Source organism: Oncorhynchus kisutch, linkage group LG4, assembly GCF_002021735.2.
Source record: "Oncorhynchus kisutch isolate 150728-3 linkage group LG4, Okis_V2, whole genome shotgun sequence".
NCBI lineage: Eukaryota > Metazoa > Chordata > Actinopteri > Salmoniformes > Salmonidae > Oncorhynchus > Oncorhynchus kisutch.
The window spans coordinates 75847872-75875004 of NC_034177.2; the positions used below are offsets into that span (position 1 = coordinate 75847872).

The window sequence follows — 27133 nt, forward strand, 5'->3', positions numbered from 1 at the left end:
AGTCATTTTTACAAATAAATAGAAACACAACATAACATCATCAACAGTCAGTTACATTACACATCATAGACTTGCTCTAAAGATATACATTATAAACTGAGTGTACGAAACATTAAGAACACCTTCCAAATATTGAGTCACACCCCCTTTTGCCCTCAGAACAGCCTCAATTTGTCGGGGCATGGACTCTACAAGGTGCCGAACGCGCTCCACAGGGATGCTGGCCCATGTTGACTCCAATGCTTCCTAGAGTTGTGCCAAGTTGGCTAGATGTCCTTTGGGTGATAGAAAGAGCAGGTGTTCTTAATGTTTTGTACATTCCATGTAGCTCTACAGTCAGAATAGAACATGCATTATTATTAATTCATGTGACAGACTATGACATTGACTTATGATTAGTTACTTTGTAAGACAAGAAAGTGATAGATTAAATTCTATAGGCAGATTAGTGTAGTAAAACATAAACAGAAATATGTTGGCAAGTTTTCAGTCTAATGAGCAGATGTAATCATTTTGAGCCAACGGGTTGAAGATACAAGTCTATCAGTCTTAGAAAGGGAGGCTTTCATAGTCACAGGCTACTTCTATGATAAATGTATCAAACATCTATTATTAGCTTCCTGAAAGTTGTTGAAGGCAGGATGGTGTGAAGATACTGAATTACCCAACCAATCTGGGTTTGACTTACATGTGATGCTCTGTTTGTTTAAATGATAACGCTAATGAGTGTGCCTTTTACTTTTCAGATTTATGTTGATAATGCTTTGTTTAACCAAAGAACGTTTCTGACCAAAGGATTCTCTTTACATTGGCAGTCTACCAGGCAGGCAGAAATAAGGCCACAAAGCTACTTACCGTAATAGTTAGAGAGATAAACAAACACACAACCAGACACAGTCATGGTTCCACTGCTACCATAGAAACAGGAGCTCACATTTCTTATTACTACCAAACAAGTGAAAGATTCTGCTGTGCCCATCAACAGGCAGCAAATACACATCCTGGACCTCACAAGACAATCTATATCTCATGACACAAGTAACATTCTTTAACCAGCAAAGCCTTAGTTTTGAATATTTATAACAGTGTAATACAAATCAAGCTAAGAAAATACACATTTTGACCTCACAAAAATACACTATCTATACACAAAAGTATGTGGACTCCCCTTCAAATGAATGGCCACACAAGCTCACAGAAAGGGACCGCCAAGTGCTGAAGTGCATCTCTCCTCAATTGCAACACTCACTACCGAGGTCCAAACTGCCTCTGGAAGCAACGTCAGCACAATAACTGTTCGTCGGGAGTTTAATGAAATGGGTTGCCATGGACGAGAAGCCAAACACAAGCCTATGATCACCATCCGCAATGCCAAGCGTCAGCTGGAATGGTGTAAAGCTCGCTGCCATTGGACTCTGAAGCAGTGGAAACATGTTCTCTGGGGTGATGAATCACACTTCACCATCTGGCAGTCCGACAGACAAATCTGGGTTTGGCTGATGCCAGGAGAACACTACCTGCTCGAATGCATAGTGGCAACTGTAAAGTTTGTTGGAGGATATATAATGGTCTGGGGTTGTTTTTCATGGTTCGGACTAGGCCCCTTAGTTTAAGTGAAGGGAAATCTTAATGCTACAGCATACAATGACATTCAATACGATTCTGTACTTCCAACTTTGTGGCAACAGTTTGGGGAAGGCCCTTTCCTGTTTCAGCATGACAATGCCCCAGTGCACAAAGCAAGGTCCATACAGAAATGATTTGTCGAGATCGGTGTGGAAGAACTTGACTGGCCTGCACAGAGCCCTGACCTGAACCCCATCAAACACCTTTGGGATGAATTGGAACGCCGACTACGAACCAGGCCTAATCGCCCAACATCAGTGCCTGACCTCACTAATGCTCTTGTGGCTGAATGGAAGCAAGTCCCCACAGCAATGTTCCAACATCTAGTGGAAAGCCTTCCCAGAGGAGTGGAGGCTGTTATAGCAGCAAAGGCAGGACCAACTCCATATTAATGCCCATGATTTTGGAATGAGATGTTCAATGAGCAGGAGTCCACATACTTTTGGTCATGTAGTCTATATCAAATTCTATTTTTGAAGGAATGTAATTCTAAAGTACATTTGGAAAGGAATCACCTACTCTCATCTTACTGTGAATCTCATAGCTGCAGACTGAGTCACTCTAAGCCAAAGCCCTCTGCGTTTGAGATGGCGATGGTTAACTTCTGCTTCAGTTCCTTCCTGCTTTTATAAGGTGGGAGGCAGATCTGGTTGAAGCAGGTGTGAGATATGGGTAACCTGAAACAGACAAGGATAACCTGTCTAAACAATTACTGTAAGGGCCCTTCTGTTGCCATTGCACTAAACCTGGCTGCATTATAACAGATTACAATGACACCACATAATATCTGTCCACTTACTACACTCTACAATACTGTATGCTGCTCCTCAACATATAGCATTTGCAGTCAACCAGTTAATTAAGTCAACATATAATAGCTGGTCTATTTAGATATTGTTCTATATGGTTGGATATATGTGAGAATAAGAGGCAATGAGTGATGAGATGACTGTACAGTACCAGTCAGTGGACACGTCGATCTTGGCGATCTTGAAGTTGAGGTCGGCCAACCCTCCCACGGGGACACGGTCACTTCCTGTGGCGAAGTGGAGCAGCTTTTTCTGCAACTCCAAGGGGAAATCCAGCACCACATCCCAAAAACAGCTAAACACACACACAAGAAAAAAACATAGCCAACGTGACTTTTCTGTAAGGAAAGGGGGGTGGGGGGTGCAGCTGGAGTAAACAGGCCTGGAAGGGAGCGGAGTAACTTACAGCTGTAAGGGGGCACTGGCTGGCTGCAGGCATCCAGAGAGTGGAGGAGGTATGAAGAGTTCAGCTCTAGGTTCCTCCAACAGAGTGAAAGGCCCTATAGCACTGCATGGGTGTGTCATAATGGCTTGTTGCTGTAGGCTTTGTGATATTGGATATTTTCTACTCCACAGCAGGATCAGGGGTTGCTGGCCAGGTGAAAGATGAAAAAGGTATGCAGAGTTGTATAGATTGGGTGCACTGGGTGTTTGTGTGCATGACCCTTACCGTACTGTGAGGTCAGCTTTGCTGTAGCCCTCGTACTGAGCTGCTCTCTGTAGGGCGCTCATGTCCAGCTCTGGACTCCCACACACCAGCATCTCCACCTCCTCTGGCCTCAGCAGCTGCACAACCACAACATCATCACTAAGGAGTGCCCTATAGTGTAAACCACAGGAGGCTGGTGAAGGGAGGATGACTCATAATAATCTCTACAATGGAGTGAATGGAATCAATCAAATGGAAACCATATGTTTGATGTATTTGATACCATTCCACTAATTCTGCTCCAGCCATTACCACGAGCCCGTCCTCCCCAATTTAGGTGCCACCAACCTCCTGTGATATAGAAATAACGTCTTACATTATGCCTACTGTAATTCAGTAACATCACATATTGTACTATGCATCCAGGGCTTAGTTTGAAACATAGCTTTAGATGAGGGATTTATATCACACAGCTGAGCGCAGAGCTTTGACTTGGTCCCTGACATGAGGGATTTGCTGACAATGCCAACAATACATACGATGAGCTCTTTTTAAGTTCAGTGCTTTATCTTGTCTATCAGTATTGTGTTTGAGTCAAAGCACATAAATTCATTGTGGCCTACAATGTGTGCTTCACAGTGATTAGCATATATTCTACATGACCATACATCTTGACCATACATCTTGGTGGTAATATTTGATCTTAGTTTAATATTTGAACTAGTTTAGGATTGGCTCAGACATACAGTAACTTGGCAGGGTGCAGACCATACCCACAGTGGGTGCGTGTGTGTGTGTGTACACTTGTGGACAGACCAACACTGAACATAGTCAACCAGCCACAGATCCTGGAGATGCACCAATATTAACAACGATCTTACTTATTAACTCAGTGTGTTACAATACAGATGAAGGATCTTCATTTAATTTGCAATGTAAAACTTGCACTGTATTTTGAGGTTTAAAAAAAAGCTTCTGAAGTTTGTAATTTCCCTTACGAAACATGTGTGAACCCCTACAAAAATGAATGACAATCCACATAATTATTCACATTTCCTCTTGCTGAGCATTATTTTCCTGCTGCAGCAAACTGGCTCAAATTAAAGATCCTACATCTGTAACTCCAAACTATTCTGTAGGTCATCAAGTTCTTCAGTGTCAGCAGGTTTTCAACCAATACTGAATGTCTATTCTAGGACGCTTTAGTGTCTCTGACAAACAGATATGTACCACCAACATTAGTATTTTGTTTGTTTAATTACCAGGCAGGTAACAAACACTAAATTACCTCTCTGTCAGGAGATAAATAAATTGACAAATCTATTGAGAGTTCACAATCTGAACAAAAATCGATTCCATTGTATTTTAGCTAAAGTATTTCAGGAATGTACAGTATGAGTAAGCATACACAGTAACAGTCGAAAGTTAAGACACACATACTCATTCCAAGGGTTTTCTTTATTTTTACTATTTTCTACATTGTAGAATAATAGTGAAGACATAAAAACTATGAAATAACACATTTTGAATAATGTAGTAATCCACAAAAATGGTTAAACAAATATATATTCTATAATTGAGATTCTTCAAAGTAGCCACTCTTTGCCTTGATGACAGCTTTGCACACTCTTGGCATTCTCTCAACCATCTTCATGAGGAATTATTTTCCGACAGTCTTGAAGGAGTTCCCACATATGCTGATCATCATTTTTGATTGCTTTTCCTTCACTCTGCAGTCCAGCTCATCCCAAACCATCTCACTTGGGTTGAGGTCAGATGATTGTGGAGGACAGGTCATCTGATGCAGAACTCCATCACTCTCCTTGGCCAAATAGCCCTTACACAGCCTGGAGGTGTGTTTTGGGTCCTTGTCCTGTTGAAAAACAAATTATAGTCCCACTAAGCGCAAACCAGATGGGATGGTGTATCGCTGCAGCCATGCTGGTTAAGTGTGCCTTCGATTTCAAAATAAATCACAGACAGTGTCACCAGCAAAGCACCATCACACCTCCTCCATGCTTCACGGTGGGAACCACATGTGGAGATCATCTGTTCACCTACTCTGCGTCTCACAAAAACACGGTGGTTGGAACGTTTTTGTTGGCCCAAGCAAGTCTCGTCTTATTATTGGTGTTGGTGGTTTCTTTGCAGCAATTCGACCATGAAGGCCTGATTCATGCAGTCTCCTCTGAACAGTTGATGTTGAGATATGTTACTTGAACTCTGTGAAGCATTTATTTGGGCTGAAATCTGAGGTACAGTTAACTCTAATGAATGTATCATCTGCAGCAGAGGGAACTCTGGGTCTTCCTTTCCTGTGGCGGTCCTCATGAGAGCCAGTTTCATCATAGCGCTTTATGGTTTTTGCCACTGCACTTGAAGAAACTTGAAATGTTCCGTATTGACTGACCTTTATGTCTTAAAGTAATGGACTGTCATTTCTCTTTGCTTATTTGAGCTGTTCTTGCCATAATATGGACCTGGTCTTTTACTAAATAGGGCTATCTTCTGTACACCACCCTACCTTGTCACAACACAACTGATTACCTCAAACGCATTAAGGAGGAAATAAATTCCAAAAATGAACTTTTAACAAGGCACACCTGTTAATTGAAATGCATTCCAGGTGACTACCTCGTGAAGCTGGTTGAGAGAATGCCAAGAGTGTGCAAAGCTGTGAAAGGCAAAGGGTGGCTACTTTGAAGAATCTAAAATATTTAGATTTGTTTAACACTTATGTTATTTCATAGTTTTGATGTCTTCACTATTATTCTACAATGTAGAAATAAATTAAAATATAGAAAAACCCTGGAATGAGTAGGTGTGTCAACTCTTGACTGGTACTGTTGTAGAATTACAGAAATTTCGGATGGAATTCCATCTATTGCAGAATGTGGATAGCAGGCAGACGCCATTTTCACCCAGATGAATTCCATCATTGACAAATTACCTCTGTTTTTTCCAAAAACAATCCAAATTGGCAACAAATGACGTGCCCAAGTCTTTAGAAAGGCGCATTAGCCATAGATGAAAAGACCACATACGATAAGCACGCTCCATACACTAAGGTTAGAGTAAAGAATAGATCAAACCCATAGTTTAAGTCTGACATTTCTGATGCTATTTGTAAAAGAGATGTAGCATGGGCTAAGGCTAGGTAAACTTATTATAGCTCTGACTGGTTGATTTTAAGGCAGCTAAGAAACCTGTGCATCAGACTTGTTAGAAGAACAAAATCGGATTACTATGTGACTAGTTTAAAATGACTGTTATGGGAATCCAGACCAATTCTGGAAAGTAGTTAAAACATTAAAAGAACAATATGCACTCTACACTCCCAAATCAGATAGGGTTGGATACGGGTCTCATTACTGATAAGAACGCCCATGCTAATGCCTTCAACAATCACTTCATTGCAGCAGGCAATCTCATTGAGAAAATGCCAACCACAAATGAAGGAAGAAAAGATACATATGCATTATGCATGAGTGCGGATACTGATGGTCAGGGTTTCTCACAAAGCCTCTTCACAGAGAAGAAAGTTATTGGTGCCTTGCTAGCCATAGACACTAAGAAAGCGTTAGGGGCTGACAAATTTGACCCAGAGTTGCTGGCTAGAGCTGCACCACTTATCTCTGGTGCTCTTACTCATATTTCTAACCTCACGTTGACCTCTGGGGTCATACCTAAGATTTGGAGAACTGCCTATGTGCTGCCTCTGCACAAAAGGTGGGGATACTGGTGATCTTGATAATGATCAACCAATCTCTAAGCGGTCTTGTCTTGTAAAAATGTTAGTCATTGGTAAATGTACAGCTGCGCTCTTTCTTGTCTAACAACTGCATACTGAACAAATTTCAGTCCAGTTACCATCACAGCCACCACACTGGTTATAAATGATATTGTAAGAGCTTTGGATAAGAAGTTGAACTGTGTTGCTTTGTTTGTTGATCTGTCAAAGGCTTTCGACACAGTTGATCATTCTCTTCTGCTGAAGAGGCTGACCTCATTATGGTTTCAGAATTATCTCAGTGATAGATCTCAGGCTATTATTGCAGATGAGGTCAAATCTGAGTTTGTCACTGTTCACAAAGGAGTCCTGCAAGGTTTGATTTTAGGTCCTTTATTATTCACTATATACATAAATGATATCTGTATCTCAGTGAAAAAAATGCTGCTTTAATTTCTATGCTGATGACACAGTACTATATGCCACAGCCACATCACTCACTAAAGCATTTGACTTTCAATTGCTTCAAGATGCACTTGTAGATCTTAGGCTGGTGCTTAATTCAAGTAAAACTAAGTATATGATATTTTCACGATCCAAAAGTATACAATTTGAATCTCTGAACAATGCTAACCATGATGGCTGTCTTTTGGAACATGTTCCCACCTATAAATAACTTGGAATTTGGTTAGATAATAATCTCTCTTTTAAAAGTCGTATAACTGAGCTGGTAAAGAAGCTGCAATTGAGAATAAGATGTTTTTGTAGAAATAAATCTTGTCTGTCATCACAGCACAGAAAGAAAATTGTACAGGCCACTTATGTCAGTGCTTGATTATGGTGATGTTTTATATATGCATGGATCAGCATCAGTAGTGAAGAAATTGGATGCATTGTATCATGCAGCGTTGCGCTTTGTTACTAATGAAAACTTTTGCACACATCATTGTCTTTTGTACACATTGGTTGGCTGGGACTCCCTGACTTTTAGAAGGGCCAGACACTAGTTGATACTTGTCTATAAAGCGGTCTTATAGAAATTTCCTAATTATCTTAACTCAAACATTCAGTGGTCAAACAGTATTTATCAGACTCGGTCACGGGACATGCTAGTGCTAGAGATACCCCCGATTCACCGAGTTAGGCAAAACGGCATTTGAATATCATGCTTCACACTCATGGAATGAATTTCAGAGAGAACTCCAGTTAGATGTTTTGGTGCCTGAAAGACAGTTTAAATGCACATTACATTAACTTCTTATTATAAACTGTGATTGCTTTTTGTAATGTGTTTTTCTTATAGAAGTAAATTTATTTTAATATTTTTAATCTCCATCTTGTACTTATGTTTTAATTTTGTTTGGTTTTAAATTCTTATTAATTGTTGTGTTGTTTTTTAATTGTTGTATCACAGGGCACAACTGTAAAAGAGACCTGATCTCAGCTTGTTTCTCCTTAAAATAAAGGTTAATAAATCAATCAATCAATAAATAAATATGAGGCTACCCTGCTGGCCAAGTCTGGGCCAGGGAGAACATAAGCTGTGCTGTGTCTCTTGCTGATCGGTATTCAATGGAGGTCAGCTGTGTTAGATTTGTGCTGCTGTAACGAGATACGTAAAAACATTCTTCCCAGGAGGCCCTAATCCCTATAGTCTGTCTAAATAACTAAATCAACTCATCACCTCTATTCTTGACCCACTTAAAACGGTCCTGTTTCGCAATATAGGGTGGCTACAGTATCTGAGCAATGTCAGTCAGTGCAAAATATACCCTAGCAGAGGGGGTCAGGAGGTGGCAGGTGGGTAGAAGTTGTGTATATTTACATTAACAGTCAAGAGAGACTCCTTCATACAATTGTGTATGTGTGAGACGCAAGCATGCACACCACAGGTGGCTAGTGGCACCTTACTTGGGGAGGACAGGCTCATAGTAATGGCTGGAATAGAATATATGGAATATATTCCAGCCATTATTATGAGCCATTCTCCCCTCAACAGCCTCCAGTGTGGTACACATATTGATATTAGCTTATCTCCTCCTCTTACTATAAAACCTGTATTAGAACTTTCATCTGGGAGGTTCTGACCATAGGGATGTGAATAACCTATTGTAATAACTTATTGTAACCCTCCAAGAACCTGGGAGCCGAGCCAACCTTAACCCCACAGAAAGCCCAGAGAAGTCCCGACTCACCATAAGAGCGTCTGACGCACACACACTGTGGAAGCCACGATAGAAGGCTGCAAACTGCTTGTAAATTGACTTATTAAGCAGGAAACCAGCATACAGCTGAACATACTCTGCAGAGAAAGAAAATCATTTAATAAATCACTCAAGCACCCATAAATTGAGACACATACTCAAACAAGTTTCAGTTTTTAAGTCTTGTGCACGTGACATTGAAGCATAAGTACAGTGTGATGCATTTCTTCAAGCTCCAAAACCAACAATGCAGTAATCGATATCAACGTAGAACTAAAACACAAGGTAGAACTAAAACACACAAGAAATAAAATAAGAAATAAGAACATGAGAAAGTAAGAAGCTACAGTTGAAGTCAGAAGTTTACATACACCTTAGCCAAATACATTTAAACTCACTTTTCACAATTTCTGACATTTAATCCCAGTAAAAATGACCAGTCTTAGGTAAGTTAAGATCACCACTAAATTTTAAGAATGTGAAATGTCAGAATAATAGTTGAGAGATTTATTTATTTCAGGTTTTATTTCTTTCATCACATTCCCAGTGGGTCAGATGTTTACATACACTCAATTAGTATTTGGTAGCATTGCCTTTAAATTGTTTAACTTGGGTCAAACATTTCAGCTAGCCTTCCACAAGCTTCTCACAATAAGTCAGGTGAATTTTGGCACATTCCTCCTGACAGAGCTGGTGTAACTGAGTCAGGTTTGTAGGCATCCTTGCTCGCACACGCTTTTTCAGTTCTGCCCACACATTTTCTATGGGCTTGAGGTCAGGGCTTTGTGATGGCCACTCCAATACCTTGACTTTTGCCAGAACTTTGGAAGTGTGCTTGGTAGGCATTTGTATGCATTTGCGACCAAGGTTTAACTTCATGACTGATGTCTTGAGATTTTGCTACAATATATCCACATAATTTTCCCTCTTCCTGACTTCATCTATTTTGTGAAGTGCACCAGTCCCTCCTGCAGCAAAGCACCCCCCACAACATGATGCTGACACCCCCGTGTTTCATGGTTGGGATGGTGTTCATTGGCTTGCAAGCATCCCCCTTTTTCCTCCAAACATAACGATGGTCATTATGGCCATCAGACCAGAAGACATTTCTCCAAAAAGAACGATCTTTGTCCCCATGTGCAGTTCCAAACAGTAATCTGGCTTTTTTTATGGTGGTTTTGGAGCAGGGGCTTCTTCCTTGCTGAGTGGCCTTTCAGGTTATGTCGATATAGGACTTGTTTTACTGTGGATATAGATACTTTTGTACCTGTTTCCTCCACCATCTTCACAAGGTCCTTTGCTGTTGTTCTGGGATTGATTTGCACTTTTCGTACCAAAGTACGTTCATCTCTAGGAGACAGAACGCGTCTCCTTCCTGAGAGGTATGACGGTTGCATGGTCCCATGGTGTTTATACTTGCATACTATTGTTTGTACAGATGAACGTGGTACCTTCAGGCTTTTGGAAATTGCTCCCAAGAATGAACCAGACTTTTTTTCTGAGGTCTTGGCTGATTTCTGTTTAAAGGCACAGCCAACTTAGTGTATGGAAACTTCTGACCCACTGGAATTGTGATACTGTGAATTATAAGTGAAATAATCTGTCTGTAAACAATTGTTGAAATATGTCCTAACAGACTTGCCAAAGTTAGAGTTTGTTAACAAGAAATTTGTGGAGTGGTTGAAAAAGGAGTTTTAATGACTCCAACCTAAGTGTATGTAAACCTCCGACTTCAACTGTATATACAGGGTCAGTTCCAATACCTTGTTAACAATGTGCAGGGATACTGGAGTGATAGAGGTCGATATAGTGCATTCGGAAACTATTCAAAACCTTTCACTTATTCCACATTTTGTTACGTTACAGCATCATTCTAAAAATTGATTAACTCGTTTTTTCCCCCTCATCAATCAACTCACAATACCCCATGATGACAAAGACACAAAAAAAGCAAATGTATAATATATATGTATATATATTTTAATATCACACTCAAGTACTAAAAAAAATGTTTTTTATACATTTGCTTTTTTTTGTTGCTTTGTCATCATGGGGTATTGTGAGTTGATTGATGAGGGGGGAAAAACGAGTTAGTCAATCTTAGAATGATGCTGTAACGTAACGAAATCTGGGAAGAATTCAAGGGGTCTGAATACTTTCCGAATGCACTGTATGTATAAGGGTAAGTTGACTAGACATCAGGTAGAGGAGAATTGTGACATAACATGGGGAACAGACAAATACACAGAAAGGTGAATTAGCTTAAAGTGAACGGCACATCGCCGACTTTCTAACAGAAATGTGGTCCCGGAGGCCCGACGTGTGATTTTATCGTGGTGTGGTCTAAATTGACGAACAGAACTAGTTCAATCAGCTGCGTTAGGGATGGAACAAAACAAAGCACATCTGTGGTCCTGTACATGTATGTCTACCCTTCATATATTAATCTACAGTATAGGCCTACTCACCCTTTCTGTTCTGTTTGTTGACTGGAATCTTGTCACCTCCAGGTTTCAGGTTATAGGACCTGACCACCCCGAGCTCCTCTTGGAAAACCTAGATATAATGATACAGTCACTAACTTAAAATGATGAGTGGATTTCTTGGGAAAGGCCAAAGCGTATTAGTTTATGGTCAACATTCACTTACGGTAAACATGTGGGCTTAAAAATAGCCTCTGTAATCAGAAACCAGAGGTATGGATAATGTATTTGCTCTGGTGTTGAACTCAGCTGATGAATAAAGGATATAGAACATATGATACAGTGCCTTCAGAAAGTATTCATACCCCTTGACTTATTCCACATTTTGTTGTGTTAGAGCCTGAATTCAAAATGGATTATATCGATTTTTTCCCCTCATCCACCTATACAAAATACCCCATAATGACAAAATGAAACATTTTTTGCAATTTTTGCAAATATATTGAAAACGAAATAGAGAAATCTCATTCACATACTGTAAGTATGCACACCGCTTTGCTAGAACACTTTAGCGCAGGTGCATCCAATTTTCTTTGATCATCCTTGAGATGTCACTACAACTTGATTGGAGTCCACCTGTGGCCAATTCAATTGTTTGGACATGATTTAGAAAGAAACACCGGTCTATATAAGATCCCACAGTAGACAGTGCATGTCAGAGCATAAAACTATACCATGAAGTCCAAGGAACTGTCCGAGTTATAACAATTCTAAGGCATACAGTACCAGTCAAAAGTTGACACACCTACTCATTCAAGGGTTTTTCCTTTATTTGTACTATTTTCTACATTGTAGAATAATAGTGAAGACATCAAAACTATGAAATAACACATATGCAATCATGTAGTAACAAAAAAAAGTGTTAAACAAATATTTGAGATTCTTCAAAGTAGCCATCCTTTTCTTCAAAGTAGCCACCCTTTGCCTTGCTGGCAGCTTTGCACACTCTTGGCATTCTCTCAACCAACCTTCATGAGGTCGTCACCTGGAATGCATTTTAATTATAAGGTGTGCCTTGTTAAAAGTTCATTTGTAGACTCTTTCCTTCTTAATGCGTTTGAGCCAATCAGTTGTGACAAGTTAGGGGTGGTATACAGAAGCTAGCCCTGTGGGGTAAAAGACCAAGTCCATTTTATGGCAAGAACAGCTTAAATAAGCAAAGAGAAATGACAGTCCATCATTACTTTAAAACTTCTTATGGCTTGGGGGCAGTATTGAGTAGCTTGGATGAATAAGATGCCCAGAGTAAACTGCCTTCAGGCCCAGAAGCTAAGATATGCATATTATTAGTAGATAGAAAACACTCTGAAGTTTCTCAAACTGTTTGAATGATGGCTGTGAGTATAACAGAACTCATATGGCAGGCAAAAACCTGATAAAAAAAATCCAACCAGGAAGTGGGAAATCTGAGGTTTGTAGTTTTTCAACTCTGCCTATCCAAGATACAGTGTAAATTTAGTCTGATTGCACTTCCTAAGGCGTCCGCTAGATGTCAACAGTCTTTAGAACCTTGTTTGAGGCTTCTACTGTGAAGGAGAGAATGAAAGCTGATTGAGTAAGAGGTCTGCCAGAAGGCCATGAGCGCATTCAGGTGTGCTCCCGTGAGAGGTAGCTGCTTTCCATTGCATTTCTAAAAACAAAGGAATTCTCGGGTTGAAACATTATTGAAGATTTATGTTAAAAACATCCTAAAGATGGATTCTATACCTCGTTTAACATGTTTCTACGAACTGTAAGGGAATATTTGACTTTGTCTGGCCTGCACGTCGTGAATTTGGATTTGTGAACAAAAGGCGTGAACAAAAAGGAGGTATTTGGACATAAATGATGGACTTTATCTAACAAAACAAACATTTATTGTGTAACATGAAGTCCTATGAGTGTCATCTGATGAAGATCATCAAAGGTTAGTGATTAATTTGATCTATATTTCTGCTTTTTGTGACTCCTCTCTTTCGCTGGAAAAATGGCTGTGCTTTTCTGTGACTAGGTACTGACCTAACATATTCAGATGGTGTGCTTTCGTCGTTAACAACAAGTTTATCTTTAAAATGGTGCAGCCCAAATAAATGCTTCACAGAATTCAAGTAACAGACACATCTCAACATCGACTGTTCAGGACTGCGTGAAATCAGGCCTTCATGGTCAAATTGCTGCAAAGAAACGACTACTAAAGGACACCAATAATAATAAGAGACTTGCTTGGGCCAAGAAACACGAGCAATGGACTGGTGGAAATCAAATCAAATTTATTTATATAGCCCTTCGTACATCAGCTGATATCTCAAAGTGCTGTACAGAAACCCAGCCTAAAACCCCAAACAGCAAGCAATGCAGGTGTAGAAGCACGATGGCTAGGAAAAACTCCCTAGAAAGGCCAAAACCTAGGAAGAAACCTAGAGAGGAACCAGGCTATGTGGGGTGGCCAGTCCTCTTCTGGCTGTGCCGGGTGGAGATTATAACAGAACATGGCCAAGATGTTCAAATGTTCATAAATGACCAGCATGGTCGAATAATAATAAGGCAGAACAGTTGAAACTGGAGCAGCAGCACAGTCAGGTGGACTGGGGACAGCAAGGAGTCATCATGTCAGGTAGTCCTGGGGCACGGTCCTAGGGCTCAGGAAAATCTGTCCTTTGGTCTGATGAGTCAACATTTTAGACCGCCATGTCTTTGTGAGACGCAGAGTAGGTGAACAGATGACCTCCACATGTGTGGTTCCCACCGTGAAGCATGGAGGAGGTGGTGTGATGGTGCTTTGCTGGTGACACGGTCTGTGATTTATTTCGAAATCAAGGCACACTTAACCAGCATGGCTACCACAGCATTCTGCAGAGATACGCCATCTCATCTGGTTTGCGCTTGTTGGGACAATCATTTGTTTTTCAACAGGACAATGACCCAACACACCTCCAAACTGTGTGGGCTATTTGACCAAGGAGAGTGATGGATTGCTGCATCAGACCTGTCCTCCACAATCACCTGACCTCAACCCAATTGAGATGGTTTGGGATGAGTTGGACCGCAGACTGAAGGAAAAGTAGCCAACAAGTGCTCAGCATATGTGGAAACTACTTCAAGACTGTTGGAAAAGCCTTCCAGGTGAAGCTGTTTGAGAGAATGCCATAGTTTATGTCTTCACTATTATTCTACAATGTAGAAAATAGTACAAATAAATAACCCTTGTATGAGTAGGTGTTTCCAAACTTGGCTGGTACTGTATGTAAATAAGATATTTCATTTTTTTTTTTTATAAATGTGCAAAAAAATTGAAAAACCAGTTTTTGTTTTGTCATTATGGGGTATTGTGTGTACATTGATGAGGAAAAACATTTACTGAATCCATTTTAGAATAAGTCTAACAGTGGAAAGTCAAGGGGTATGAATCATTTTCGAACGCACTGTATGTCTATATGATATACTCAGTGGCCAGTTTATTAGGTACACCCATCTAGTACCGGGTCGGACCCCTCTTTTCCTCCAGAATAGCATGAATTCTTCGGGGCATGGAATCGTTGCTTAATTTGTATCAAGGAACCTAATGTGTTCCAGGAAAACCTTCCCCACACCATTACACCACCTATACCAGCCTGTACCATTGACACCAGGCAGGATGGAGCCATGGACTCATGCTGCTTACAATCAACTCCTGACTCTGCCATCACTATGACGCAACAGAAATGGGGATTCGTCGGACCTGGAAATGTTTTTCCACTCCTTAATTGTTCAGTGCTTTTAGCTGATAGGAGTGGAAACCGGTGTGGTCGTCTGCTGCAATAGCCCATCCATGACAAGGACCGATGAGTTGTGCATTCCAAGATGCCGTTCTGCACACCACTGTCGTACCTGCACCGTTGTTTGCCAGTTTGTGGCCCGCTGGTTAGCTTGCACGATTAATGCCACTCCTGACCTCTCATCAACCAGCTGTTTTCGCCCTCAGTACTGCTGCTAACTGGATGGTTTTGTCGCACCATTCTCGGGAAACCCTAGACCAGGGATATTCAACTTTTACCCTACGAGGTTCGGGGGCCTGCTGTTTTTCTGTTCTACCTGACAATTATTTGAGCCCACCTGGTTTCCCAGGTAGAAAATCTGTCCCTGATTAGAAGGCAACAATGAAAAAGTGCAGTGGAACTGGCTTCGACGTGAAGAGTTGAGTTTGAGGGCCCTAGACACTGTCGTACATGAAAAGCCCATGAGGCGGGCCGTTTCTGAGATACTGGAACATTGTCACCGACGATCGTCCCACGCTCAGCGGCTTAGGTTACTCGTTTTGCCCATTCTTACATTCAAACGAATAGCAACGGAATGCCTCGATGCCTGTTTTATATAGCAAGCCACGGCCACTGTATGTAGGAGCAAACCATTTTATTGAAATTGTACCTAATAAACTGGCCACTGAGTGCATGTCTATATGATGTGATAGGTCTATAGATATAGCATAGAGGGGTAATGTATGGTGGTGGTCAGGAACTGAATACAGGTCAGTGAGTATATCTCTGCCTCAGTAAAAGGGTGAAAGACCCAGAAACCTTGGGCCTCAACTCAGAGGCCAAAATGCACAATTCCAAAATAATTATCTCACAATTTTATAATAGTTCATAGGTGTGACCACCTAACTCATGATTAGTGGTGATGGATTGATTTTGACCTCTGACGTTCTTCTATCTCTACCGCATATTCAGTCTGTTTCATGATCACTAATGATGAAAATCAAGGCCTTACCCAGATCCCACTCCTTCCAATGGCAATTCAGACACAGTGATAGTCACTGCTTTTCACACTGGAGTGTTAGTCTTGAGGAGGGCGTGAGAAAATGCATCTCCACAGCCTTCAGACCCTCCATACCCACACACAATGACACATAGCTCTATTACCAGTGACACACCACCTATTAACAACCATACTGTAATACTGAATTGATGAAGTCATGTAACTGACTCACTCTTTAAAATCATTAAACAGCTCCTGGTCATCTTTTTTTTTACCCCCGTTTCTCCCCAATTTCGTGGTATCCAGTTGTTAGTAATTACTATCTTGTCTCATCGCTACAACTCCCGTACGGGGCTCAGGGGAGAAGAAGGTCGAAAGCCATGCGTCCTCCGAAACACAACCCAACCATGCCGCACTGCTTCTTAACACAGTGTGGCTCCAACCCGGAAGCCAGTCGCACTAATGTGTCGGAGGAAACACCGTGCACCTGGCTACCCCGGTTAGTGAGCACTGCGCCTGGCCCACCACAGGAGTTGCTGGTGCGAGATGAGACAAGGATATCCCTACCGGCCAAACCCTCCCTAACCCGGACGACGCTATGCCAATTGTGCGTCGCCCCACGGACCTCCCGGTCGCGGCCGGCTGCGACAGAGCCTGGGCTAGCCTGGGCAGCTAGCTCTGCGATGCAGTGCCCTAGACCACTGCGCCACCCGGGAGGCCTAGCTCCTGGTCATCTTGATGGAGTCTGTAATTAAAACCTTGTGAGGCCAAAACCTTCTGAAGGTTTGGGGAACACTTTAGCCAAACTAATTGATCCTTTTCATTTTTTGATCTATGTACATTTGAACTTTTTAATTACATATTTCTCACTGGGGCAATTTGGTGAACTTGTCCTGTTGTGTCCTGTTCAATAGTGCACTGTTGGCCTTGCACTGTTAATACATAGGAGAGGTCCATACCTGGAAGGTCAGATAGAAGTCTTCTTCCACATTGCCCTCATAGCAGAGCAGCTCTCCAAGCCCATGAGCCAGATCCTGAAATAGCAAATACTTTGTCACTTTTATTATTTCCTTTCAAATGGACTGTACGTTGCACACAGTGTGACACGGGTCATGTATTACTGTGTGTGCTGCATGAATAAGCATGTTATGTTAGCAAGCTTCTGTTCTAAAGCTAATCAGCTGTTGTATTCAGCAAACCATTCAACACACGTGAAACACATGTAAGCCAGTGAGGGCAGTGGGAAAAATTAAGGTTAACAACAACAAAAAACTATTGGTTGGTTAGATAATTGAACAGTGCACCAGGGGTACTGTGATTCCTGAAATGCAGAGTCTGTTGGAATATTTTTTTAAATCTGAAATTATACTTTTGTTACATTGTTTGTTAGCTTCTCATTGACTACCCAACTTTGCTAACACTAGCTAGCTAGCCAGTTTTCTAAAAATGTGTGTTAGCTAGCTAAGTCAGCCATGTTATTAATACAACTCTCATCTGCTGTCGACATCAGGATACGATTTGAGAGCTTTAGTTAGCTCGAAAAATGGTTCGTAGCTTTGGCTACACGCGGACAATGAATTCCGAGACATTCAATGGCCAGACACACTACAAACGATTTTACCAGGTTCCCATTTAGCAATTGTAATGACAGTCCACCACAACATACCCGAGAGTTTGCTAATTAGCATGGGGTAATCTGTGTTTAATTTCACTATATACTAAAAACAGTTTCAGATTTCGCCAGTGGTTCATACGGGGAAATAGGCTTCCCATAAAAATTGTCAGAGATTGCAATAGTAATCAAGGGGGGCGGGGCTTAGCAAAAGGTCAATTGCCTTTGCAGATGGGACTGTACAGCAAAGCGACTTTCAACAGTCTTCTTGAATCAGCCCAGCTGCAAAGCAGTTACATAGGATGAAGGGACAGTCTCTGATCAGTGGTATAGTGGCATGGCTGTGCCTGCCTTTCATGCCCCAAAGGGAGCCAGGGCAGCATTACTGTGGCACTGGGAGTATGCCAGGTCAGCCACCTTGCTTCATCAAAGCCACAGTGTTATTAAAACAAGGACAGACAGGGCAGAGAATAACGCCCCACTCTTATGAAACTATGAACAAAGCCCCAAGAAAGTAGGAGGCAAACATCTGGCACAGTTTAACAATTAAAAGCAAATTCTTACACAGAGAAACACCATCTCAGCAATGGGTGTGTACATTTTAGAATAAGAGACCGTAGAGTTATTTCACATTGGACAAAATGAATGAAAGGTGTAAAATACTGATACATTTTTATGAATTCAGATGAGTTTCAGAGATTGGATCCAGCCCAAAGGAAAACATTTGGGAGTAAAGAAAGAAAAGCTCAACTGTGGTTCCCCCAGCTGGTTAAAAAGGGTATTGTGATCCTCACTGGTCTGACTGACCTACTGTTGAGGATGCCTATCCTTAATGAGTACATTTCTTACTCTAAATGCTGTGCTTCAGATGAACCAATCAGAGAAGACATACCGGCATGACCTGCTGCAGGTCGCCCAGGGTGGCGGTTGCCATGCCGATGGGAGTATTCTGGTCACATGGCACAATGGGTGGAGTCAAGAGCTTCTTGTAACAATAAGGAGGGAAGTGGATATCCAGAGCAATGCTGTTGTACACAGCGAGACCCATGAGCTGGCACAGAGTCAAGGACCAGACATTGATTCACAGACAGATCAGGCCATTTTAGGTGATCACTGTTCACCAAAGCAGGATCAGTGTCTTATATTAATGAATGTATTAGTGCAACACAATAACACAGGAAACTTGAACATAACGTACAGTACCATACGACTGTTTGGGCTGATGCCCAGAAAGCACACAGAGACCAGACTGCACGAAGAATGTTTCTAAATTACACCAAGACAGAGTAAATGACTACATTGTGTTATTGTGTGTGTGTTCAGACGACGTCAGCCACCGCCCCTTCCCCACAAAACCCAGCAGGTGGACAGGACATTTATCCCATTAATTCTCCATCACCTACGCACACACGCATGCACGCAAACACGTTCATAGATGCCTAGTCTCCATATTGCCTCCAAATGAGGAAGCTACTCTGGATGTATTTCAGAGTTAAAGCCCACACAAAGATCACTTTATAATGTGTTAACTGCAGGTGGAGTGGGTGCCTGGATTCAAGAGTACACACACAAACACACATGTATGCAAACTGCACAGACACGCACATCACTCTAAGACATGCACACATACACACTTGTGCACACGCTTTCACACTCACAGAACCATGAGAAATTCAACGGGGTTGCCGTAGTGAAGGAAAAGCTATTTTCTCTCAAATTCTGTGCACAGATTTGCTTACATCCCTGTTAGTGAGCATTTATTCTTTGCCAAGATAATCCATCCACATGACAGGTGTGGCATGTCAAGAATCTGATTAAACAGCATGATCATTACACAGGTGAACCTTGTGCTGGGGACAAAATGCCACTAAAATGTGCAGTTGTCACACAACACAATGCCACAGATGTCTCAAGTTGAGGGAGCATGCAATTGGCATGCTGACTGCAGGAATGTCCACCAGAACTGTTGCCAGATAATTGAATGTTAATTTCTCTACTAAACAAGTATCGGGTGGCCAGTACGTCCAATTGGCCTTACAACCGTAGACCACGTGTAACCAGGCCAGCCCAGGACCTCCACATCCAGTTTCTTCACCTGTGGGATCATCTGAGACCAGCCACCTGGACAGCTGATTAAACTATGGGTTTGCACAACCAAAGAATTTCCACACAAACTGTCAGAAACGGTGTCAGGGAAGCTCATCTGCATTCTCGTCATCCTCTCCAGCGTCTTGACCTGACTGGAGTTTAGCGTCGTAACTGAATTCGGTGGGCAAATGTTCACCTTCGATGGCCACTGGCACGCTGGAGAAGTGTGCTCTTCATGGATAAATCCTGGTTTCAACTGTACCGGGCAGATGGCAGACAGTGTGTATGGCAAGTGGGCGAGCGGTTTGCTGTCGTCATCGCTGTGAACAGAGTGCCACATGGTGGCGCTGGATTTATGGTATGGGCAGGCATAAGCTACGCACAACAAACACAATTGCATTTTATTGATGGAAACTTGAATGCACAGAGATACCGTGACGAGATCTTCAATGGGCTTCAGGCCCATTGTCGTGACATTCATCCGCAGCCATCACCTCATGTTACAGCATGATAATGCACAGTCCCATGTCGCAAGGACCTGTACACAATTCCTGGAAGATAATAATGTCCCAGTTCTTCCATGGCCTGCATACACATCAGACATGTCACCCATTGAGCAAGTTTGGGATGCTCTGGATCGACGTGTACGACAGCGTGTTCCAGTTCCCGTCAATATCCAGCAACGTCTCACAGCCTGATCAACTCTATGCGAAGGAGATGTCACACTGCATGAGGCAAATGGGGGGGTAATCAGAGAGGTAATGCCAAGACAACCGTGTGGCTCAGAGCGGTAATGCCAGTGGTCCCGTGTGGCTCAGTTGGTAGAGCATGGCGTTTGCAACAAGGGAACTGTAGTCCCTGTAGTCTCGTTTTGCAACACGTGTCTCTACCCATCCCATTGCAAGTTAAAGCAATATGCAGGCTCAATTCCAGCACAAGACTACTGCAAAGTGTACAAACTGCAAACAACATGCACAAAGTAGGAACAGCATGCAGTGTGCACTGTCTCTGCACCGTGCAAAACTCTAACATCATGGAAACACACTTTCAGTGTAAACAAATCTCAGAGGTAAGTGGCTGTGATCCACCATCCATATCAAAGTCTGTGAGCTATAAGAGGCTTCTTCCTCATCCATCTGGCTTTTATTTGACAGGCTGCCTTTTACTGCCTTGAGCTCTCGAATAGGAGAGGGATTCAGAGGCCTCAGATGTAGTCTCAGATCTATAATTCTTGGCCTGTTCTGCACGCAGACATACAAATGGTATCCATGAGTTCATCTGACTCTGGACAAGTAGAAAAGGGCTTAATTGCCAAAATCTCACACTATCCCTTTAAATCTAAACCCGGAACAGCCAGAAGAGGACTGCCCACCCCTTGGAGCCTGGTTCCTCTAAGTTTCTTCCTATGCTCTTTCCATGACCGCCTGACAGACTGCCAAGACTACGGGAACAGGTTGGCTAATTTAGCACTTAGCTAGCACACAGCCCCGCTAGGCCACTAGCCACAGACCAATGTTATGTAACACAGAGCTTTGACAAGCACCGGCTCACCTGTAGGTAGGAATAGACTGAATATGATCTACTTCGCAATGTGGTAATACATCACTCCCTTGAAACATACATAAGGGAAAACGTATTCCACTTCTTTTAACAATTTCTTTGTTCAGTCTGTACAACATCTGGGGCAAATGTTTAGTGAGAGACTCACTCAAAATATTAGATATGATTCCAACTACTGAGGTGAAAGTTAAAATATTAAATGGATAGTGAGATTTTTCCACTTATCCATGGGTTCATCCGACTCTGGGAACCATTTGTATGTCTCTGCATCCAGTTTGAGGGAAGTTGCTAACTAGCATTGGCGCAATTGCTAACTAGTGTTAGCACAATGACTGGAAGTTGCGCTAACACTAGTTAGCAATTGCGCCAACGCTAGTTAGCAACTTCCTTCAAACTGGATGCAGACATACAAATGGTATCCATGGGAAAAGTGCTTAATTTCCTAAAATCTCACACTATCCCTTTAAATCTCCACCCGGTAAAGCCACCCCTTGGAGCCTGGTTCCTCTCTAGTTCTTTCTAGGTTCCTGCCTTCTAGGGAGTTTTTTTCTAGCCAATGTGCTTCTGCATCTGCATTGCTTATTCTTTGGGTTTTTAGGCTGGGTATCTGTAAAGCACTTTGTGACAAATGCTGATATAAAAAGGGCTTCATAAAATATATTTAATTGCTTAATTGTAACATCCCACTAGGAGGCAGACGCCCAATAGGCCGGCCAATCACAGCACAGTGGTTTCTGTGTTAGCTCTGCAGTCACTCGTGATCAGTCCTAAAAGCACTAACACCACCACACCCATGGATTCCACTTCTGTATCGACAGTGTCTTCTTCAGGCACTGCGACCCAGTAGATCAAGTCAAGAGAGGACAATCCTAGGTCAAAGTTTGCAAGTCATGAGTTCTCCATGAGGTCTTTACAGACAAAGGAAGACTACCTACAGATAAAGGATATTGCCCACTCCAGGCTGTTTACAATATAAGTATATGTAATAAATATGTTAACTAAAACACAACAGGTTTAACATTCGTAGATAAATAGGAATGTACAGTGGGTTAAGTGAGGACAAGTTGTCAGATTACGTTGGCTTACACTGACATGACATATGAATGTAACGGCATTACTAGGTCAATATGATGATTCGGTGGCCGCTGGCATCCTAATATATAGACAAACCAGCTGTCCAGATCAGCTTTATCTCAGGAGTGTTAGGAATGTTATGTTCAGTGGTTTGAAATGCTACTTTTTCGTATCTCTTACTTATTGAATGCAGGAAACAACCTCATGCTTAACATTATATCATGAAGATTCTGTTATTGTTCATGTCTTGCAAAAGGGGTTTACATAATACAGTGAACATTTCATCTAAGTCCTATTAAATATAGATAATAAGCATATATTGCAATGGTTAGACTGATTTATAGCATCGCAAATACATTAAGTATCAGTTTCTCCAGTGTGGTTTTCCAGCACTGCCTCATCTGTGTGTGTGTGGTGCAGATTGCTGCATATCTGAAACCGTTGACACAGTAATTCCTGGGTTAGGAATGAAAGGATACAGTCCCGACCAATTGAAACTCTGAGTAGTTGTCACATTTCCAGCTGCTGAACCAATGACAACGGGAATCCTTCAAGTAGGTGAACATGCCTGAAAAAACAAACAAGTTTGATATATAATCCAGTGAAAGGAGCATAAATGGGACTGGGAAAACCCCTCCACAGGCCTAATGTAACACAAACATCTGTTCAATGTCTAGTCTAATAATATTATGTATTCTAAAAGTTGACCGAAAACATTCACAGGTGCATTCAACAGTTTCCTTAACCAGATGAAAACTCTGACCTTCAAACATGAAACATTATTGTGCCTTACATTAACTTTTTGACAAGAAAAGAAAACGTGAGTGTAGATGGGTTGGTTCGCGTTTTTAAATGAGCGGGCACAGTTCTCATATAGTCTAGGCAAGCAGCCCGCATCTCTGAAAATATAGCTATGGAAAGAATAACTGGGCTTGGAGGACTGAGAGAAAAGGAGAGACTGACTCCAAAAGCAACAAGCTCACGCCAGTGTTTCACAGTTATTAGGTTTTTATTGGGAATGTGAGAATGGCTTTATGGATAATATTCTAATTCTGCTGAGATTTAAGAAAAGCTGATTTGCTTTCCATTTCTTCCAGTATCTCAAATGAGAGGGAGAAACATTTGATTAATCTTGCATGGGTTTTAGGCAATATATGGATTCTATGTGAAAGTTTCTAAATGAGGCCAATATATTCTGTCCTGCATCCCATGTCTCACCATAGTCAATGTGGAAAATCTGTCGAACCAGCAGCAGGAACCACTCCTTGGTGAGGCCGCCCATGTCGAGCCCCGCCTCTCCTACGAAAGTGACCTTGAGCTTTTTCTTCAGGTCTGCTCTCTTCCTGCTCAGCTGGACAAGGCGAGGGAGGGGTGGAGGGGGAGGGGAGGAGGGGAGACACAAACTCTGCGTTTTACGGCCAGGAAGGTTTTCCAAATCAAGCCGTGGTGACAGAACCTCGAGCAAAATACCAGATGGGCTTTAGAGGGGGAAGCAATGGGTCCACTAACGGCTCTGTGCTGTAGTGTTATGTGCTTTCTATCACCATTAGAACCAGATAACTTAATAACACTTCTTTATAATTATATATATATATATATACATACACACACATATATATACACATATATACATATACACATACATATATACATACATATATATACACACACACGAAGTCAGAAGTTTACACCTTAGCCAAATACATTTAAAAACTCAGTTTTTCACAATTCCTGACATTTAATCCTAGTACAAATTCCCTGTCTTAGGTTAGTTAGGATCACCACTTTATTTTAAGAATGTGAAATGTCAGAATAATAGTAGAGAGAATAATTTTTTTCAGCTTTTATTTCTTCCATCACATTCCCAGGGGGTCAGACTTTTACATACACTCAATTAGTATTTGGTAGCATTGCCTTTAAATTGTTTAACTTGGGTCAAACGTTGCTTCAATATTTCCACATCATTTTCCTTCCTCATGAAGCCATCTATTTTGTGAAGTACACCAGTACCTCCTGCAGCAATGCATCCCCACAATATGATGCTGCCACCCCCGTGCTTCACGGTTGGGATGGTGTTCTGTGGCTTGCAATCCTCTCCATTTTTCCTCCAGACATAACAATGGTAATTATGGCCAAACAGTTATATTTTTGTTTCATCGGACCAGAGGACATTTCTCCAAAAAGTATGATCTTTGTCCCCATGTGCAATTGCAAACTCTGGCTTTACTCTGGCTTTTTTATGGCAGTTTTGGAGCAGTGGCTTCTTCCTTGCCGAGCGGCCTTTCAGGTTATGTCGATATAGGACTGATTTGCACTTTTCGTACCAAAGTACGTTCATCTCTAGGAGACAAAATGAGTCTCCTTCCTGAGCGGTTTGACGAGGTCCTGGATGATTTACAGTCTCTTATGTCTCTCTGGAATGCTACCCTTGCTTGGATTTCATCAACCTTGTTGTTAAGAGACTGGACATTGGCGGGTAGTATGCTCGGGAGCGGTGCGCGATGTGCCCGTCTCCGGAGCCTGACCAGAAGACTGCTTCGTCTGCCCCTTTTACAGCGATATTGTTTTGGTTCGCTGGCTGGGATCCGATCCATTGTCCTGGGTGGGGGCAAAACAGAGGATCCGCTTCGGGAAAGTCGTATTCCTGGTCATAATAATGGTGAGTTGACGTTGCTCTTATATCCAGTAGTGACTGGGGGCAAACTACCTGCCCTCCAGGACACCTACACCACCCGATGTCACAGGAAGTCCATAAAGATCATCAAGGACAACAACTACCCGAGCCACTGCCCGAGCCACTTCACCCCGCTATCATCCAGAAGGCGAGGTCAGTACAGGTGCATCAAAGCTGGGACCGAGAGACTGAAAAACAGCTTCTATCAAGGCCATCACTGTTAAACAGCCACCACTAACATTGAGTGGCTGCTGCCAACATACTGACTCAATTCGAGCCACTTTAATAATGGAACAATTGATGTAAAAATGTATCACTAGCCACTTTAAACAATGCCACTTAATGTTTACATACCCTACATTACTCATCTCATATGTATATACTGTACTCTATATCATCTGCTGCATTTTGCCATCTTTATGTAATAAATGTATCACTAGCCACTTTAAACAATGCCACTTTTATAGAGTACAGTATATACATATGAGATGAGTAATGTAGGGTATGTAAATATATATCATCTGCTGCATCTTGCCTATGCCGTTCTGTACCATCACTCATTCATATATTTTTTTATTTTTTATTTTTTTTAATTACCCCCTTTTCTCCCCAATTTCATGGTATCCAATTGTTAGTAGTTACTATCTTGTCTCATCACTACAATATGTACATATTCTTCATCCCTTTACACTTGTGTGAAATTGTTAGGTTAGATTACTTGTTGGTTATTACTGCATTGTCGGAACTAGAAGCACAAGCATTTTGCTACACTCGCATTAACATCTGCTAACCATGTGTATGTGACAAATAAAATTTGGTTTTATTTATTTTTCCCATGTTGTCAAGCAAAGAGGCACTTAGTTCGAAGGTAGGCCTTGAAATACATCCACAGGTACACCTCCAAATGACTCAAATGATGTCAATTAGCCTATCAGAAGCTTCTAAAGCCATGACATAATTTTCTGGAATTTTCTAAGCTGTTTAAAGACAGTCAATTTAGTGTATGTAAACTTCTGACCGACTGGAATTGTGATACAGTGAATTATAAGCAAAATAATCTGTCTGTAAAAAATTACTTGTGTCATGCACAAAGTAGATGTCCTAACCGACTTGCCAAATCTATAGTTTGTTAACAAGAAATTTGTGGAGTGGTTGAAAAAGTGTCGACCACACCCAACGCTAGGTGTGCTAGGTCTTACCTCATCCAATGAGTCACTGAGTAGCTGGGCCCGTCGTACCTTGATGTTGAGGAACAACAGGTTCATGTCCACTCTCTGCCTGCGAGAGACCTTGTTCACCAGGCTTTGCTGGAGAGAGAGAAAAAACACATAACGAAAAAGGTTTTAATATGAATGCAGGTCACTGTACATCATATGCATCTCAGTTCATGCACAGCTCAGGGACAACTGTGTTGATAGAGGAAGGTTGACAGAAGATAATAGGCTGTCTCTCACTCTGGCCATGCTTATCATCTGCTGTTCTGAGTCTCTCTGGATGATGGCTTTCTTCACCACCGTTGACAGGATAAATGGGAACTGGCAGAAAGAGAACCTGAGGAGGAGAAGATAGGAAGAAAAAATGCACTTGGGAAGAAGATTATAAAATATGGACCCCCTAGGATTTCCAGAAAGAGGAAGAGAGTAGCCCACAGTCTCTGGACTGTTCCACAATCAGTTCCATCTTTAGAAACAGGAATCATTGTGAAATATCCTTCTCTCTCCATAATATGTGTCCCTTGACGGTCACACCATATGGAGGCGTGATGTGCTCTGTTTTGAGTTTCGGCTCTGACTCACAGAGCTGTTCCACTGAGGGTTGTCACAGCGAGAGAAGAGCTGGGGAAGGCTAACCTTCAGTAGCGCTGCATTAGCACTTTTAGCTGTTCATATGATGTATGGCACACAAGAGGGA

The 27133-nt window shown here is 41.8% G+C and overlaps 1 protein-coding gene across 2 annotated transcripts in view; it reads right to left on the minus strand.

Annotated features, from left to right (window-relative positions):
• Positions 1 to 557: 557 nt before the first annotated feature.
• Positions 558 to 27133, minus strand: part of LOC109890010 (probable E3 ubiquitin-protein ligase HECTD2) — a 39114-nt gene continuing 12538 nt past the window's right edge. Inside the window, exons 11-21 of one of the 2 annotated variants that reach the window (XM_020481954.2) lie at positions 26677 to 26773; positions 26422 to 26529; positions 23767 to 23899; positions 23028 to 23116; positions 18719 to 18877; positions 17174 to 17248; positions 11487 to 11574; positions 9010 to 9116; positions 3106 to 3221; positions 2587 to 2730; positions 558 to 2303 (exon numbers count right to left, since the gene is read on the minus strand). In XM_020481954.2, coding sequence (XP_020337543.1) covers positions 2183 to 2303; positions 2587 to 2730; positions 3106 to 3221; positions 9010 to 9116; positions 11487 to 11574; positions 17174 to 17248; positions 18719 to 18877; positions 23028 to 23116; positions 23767 to 23899; positions 26422 to 26529; positions 26677 to 26773 — 1237 coding nt within the window. In that variant the 3' untranslated portion in view covers positions 558 to 2182. Of the gene's footprint in view, positions 2304 to 2586; positions 2731 to 2841; positions 3027 to 3105; positions 3222 to 9009; positions 9117 to 11486; positions 11575 to 17173; positions 17249 to 18718; positions 18878 to 23027; positions 23117 to 23766; positions 23900 to 26421; positions 26530 to 26676; positions 26774 to 27133 lie in introns of those variants that run through there. The other variant, XR_004209848.1, reaches the window with a different exon arrangement.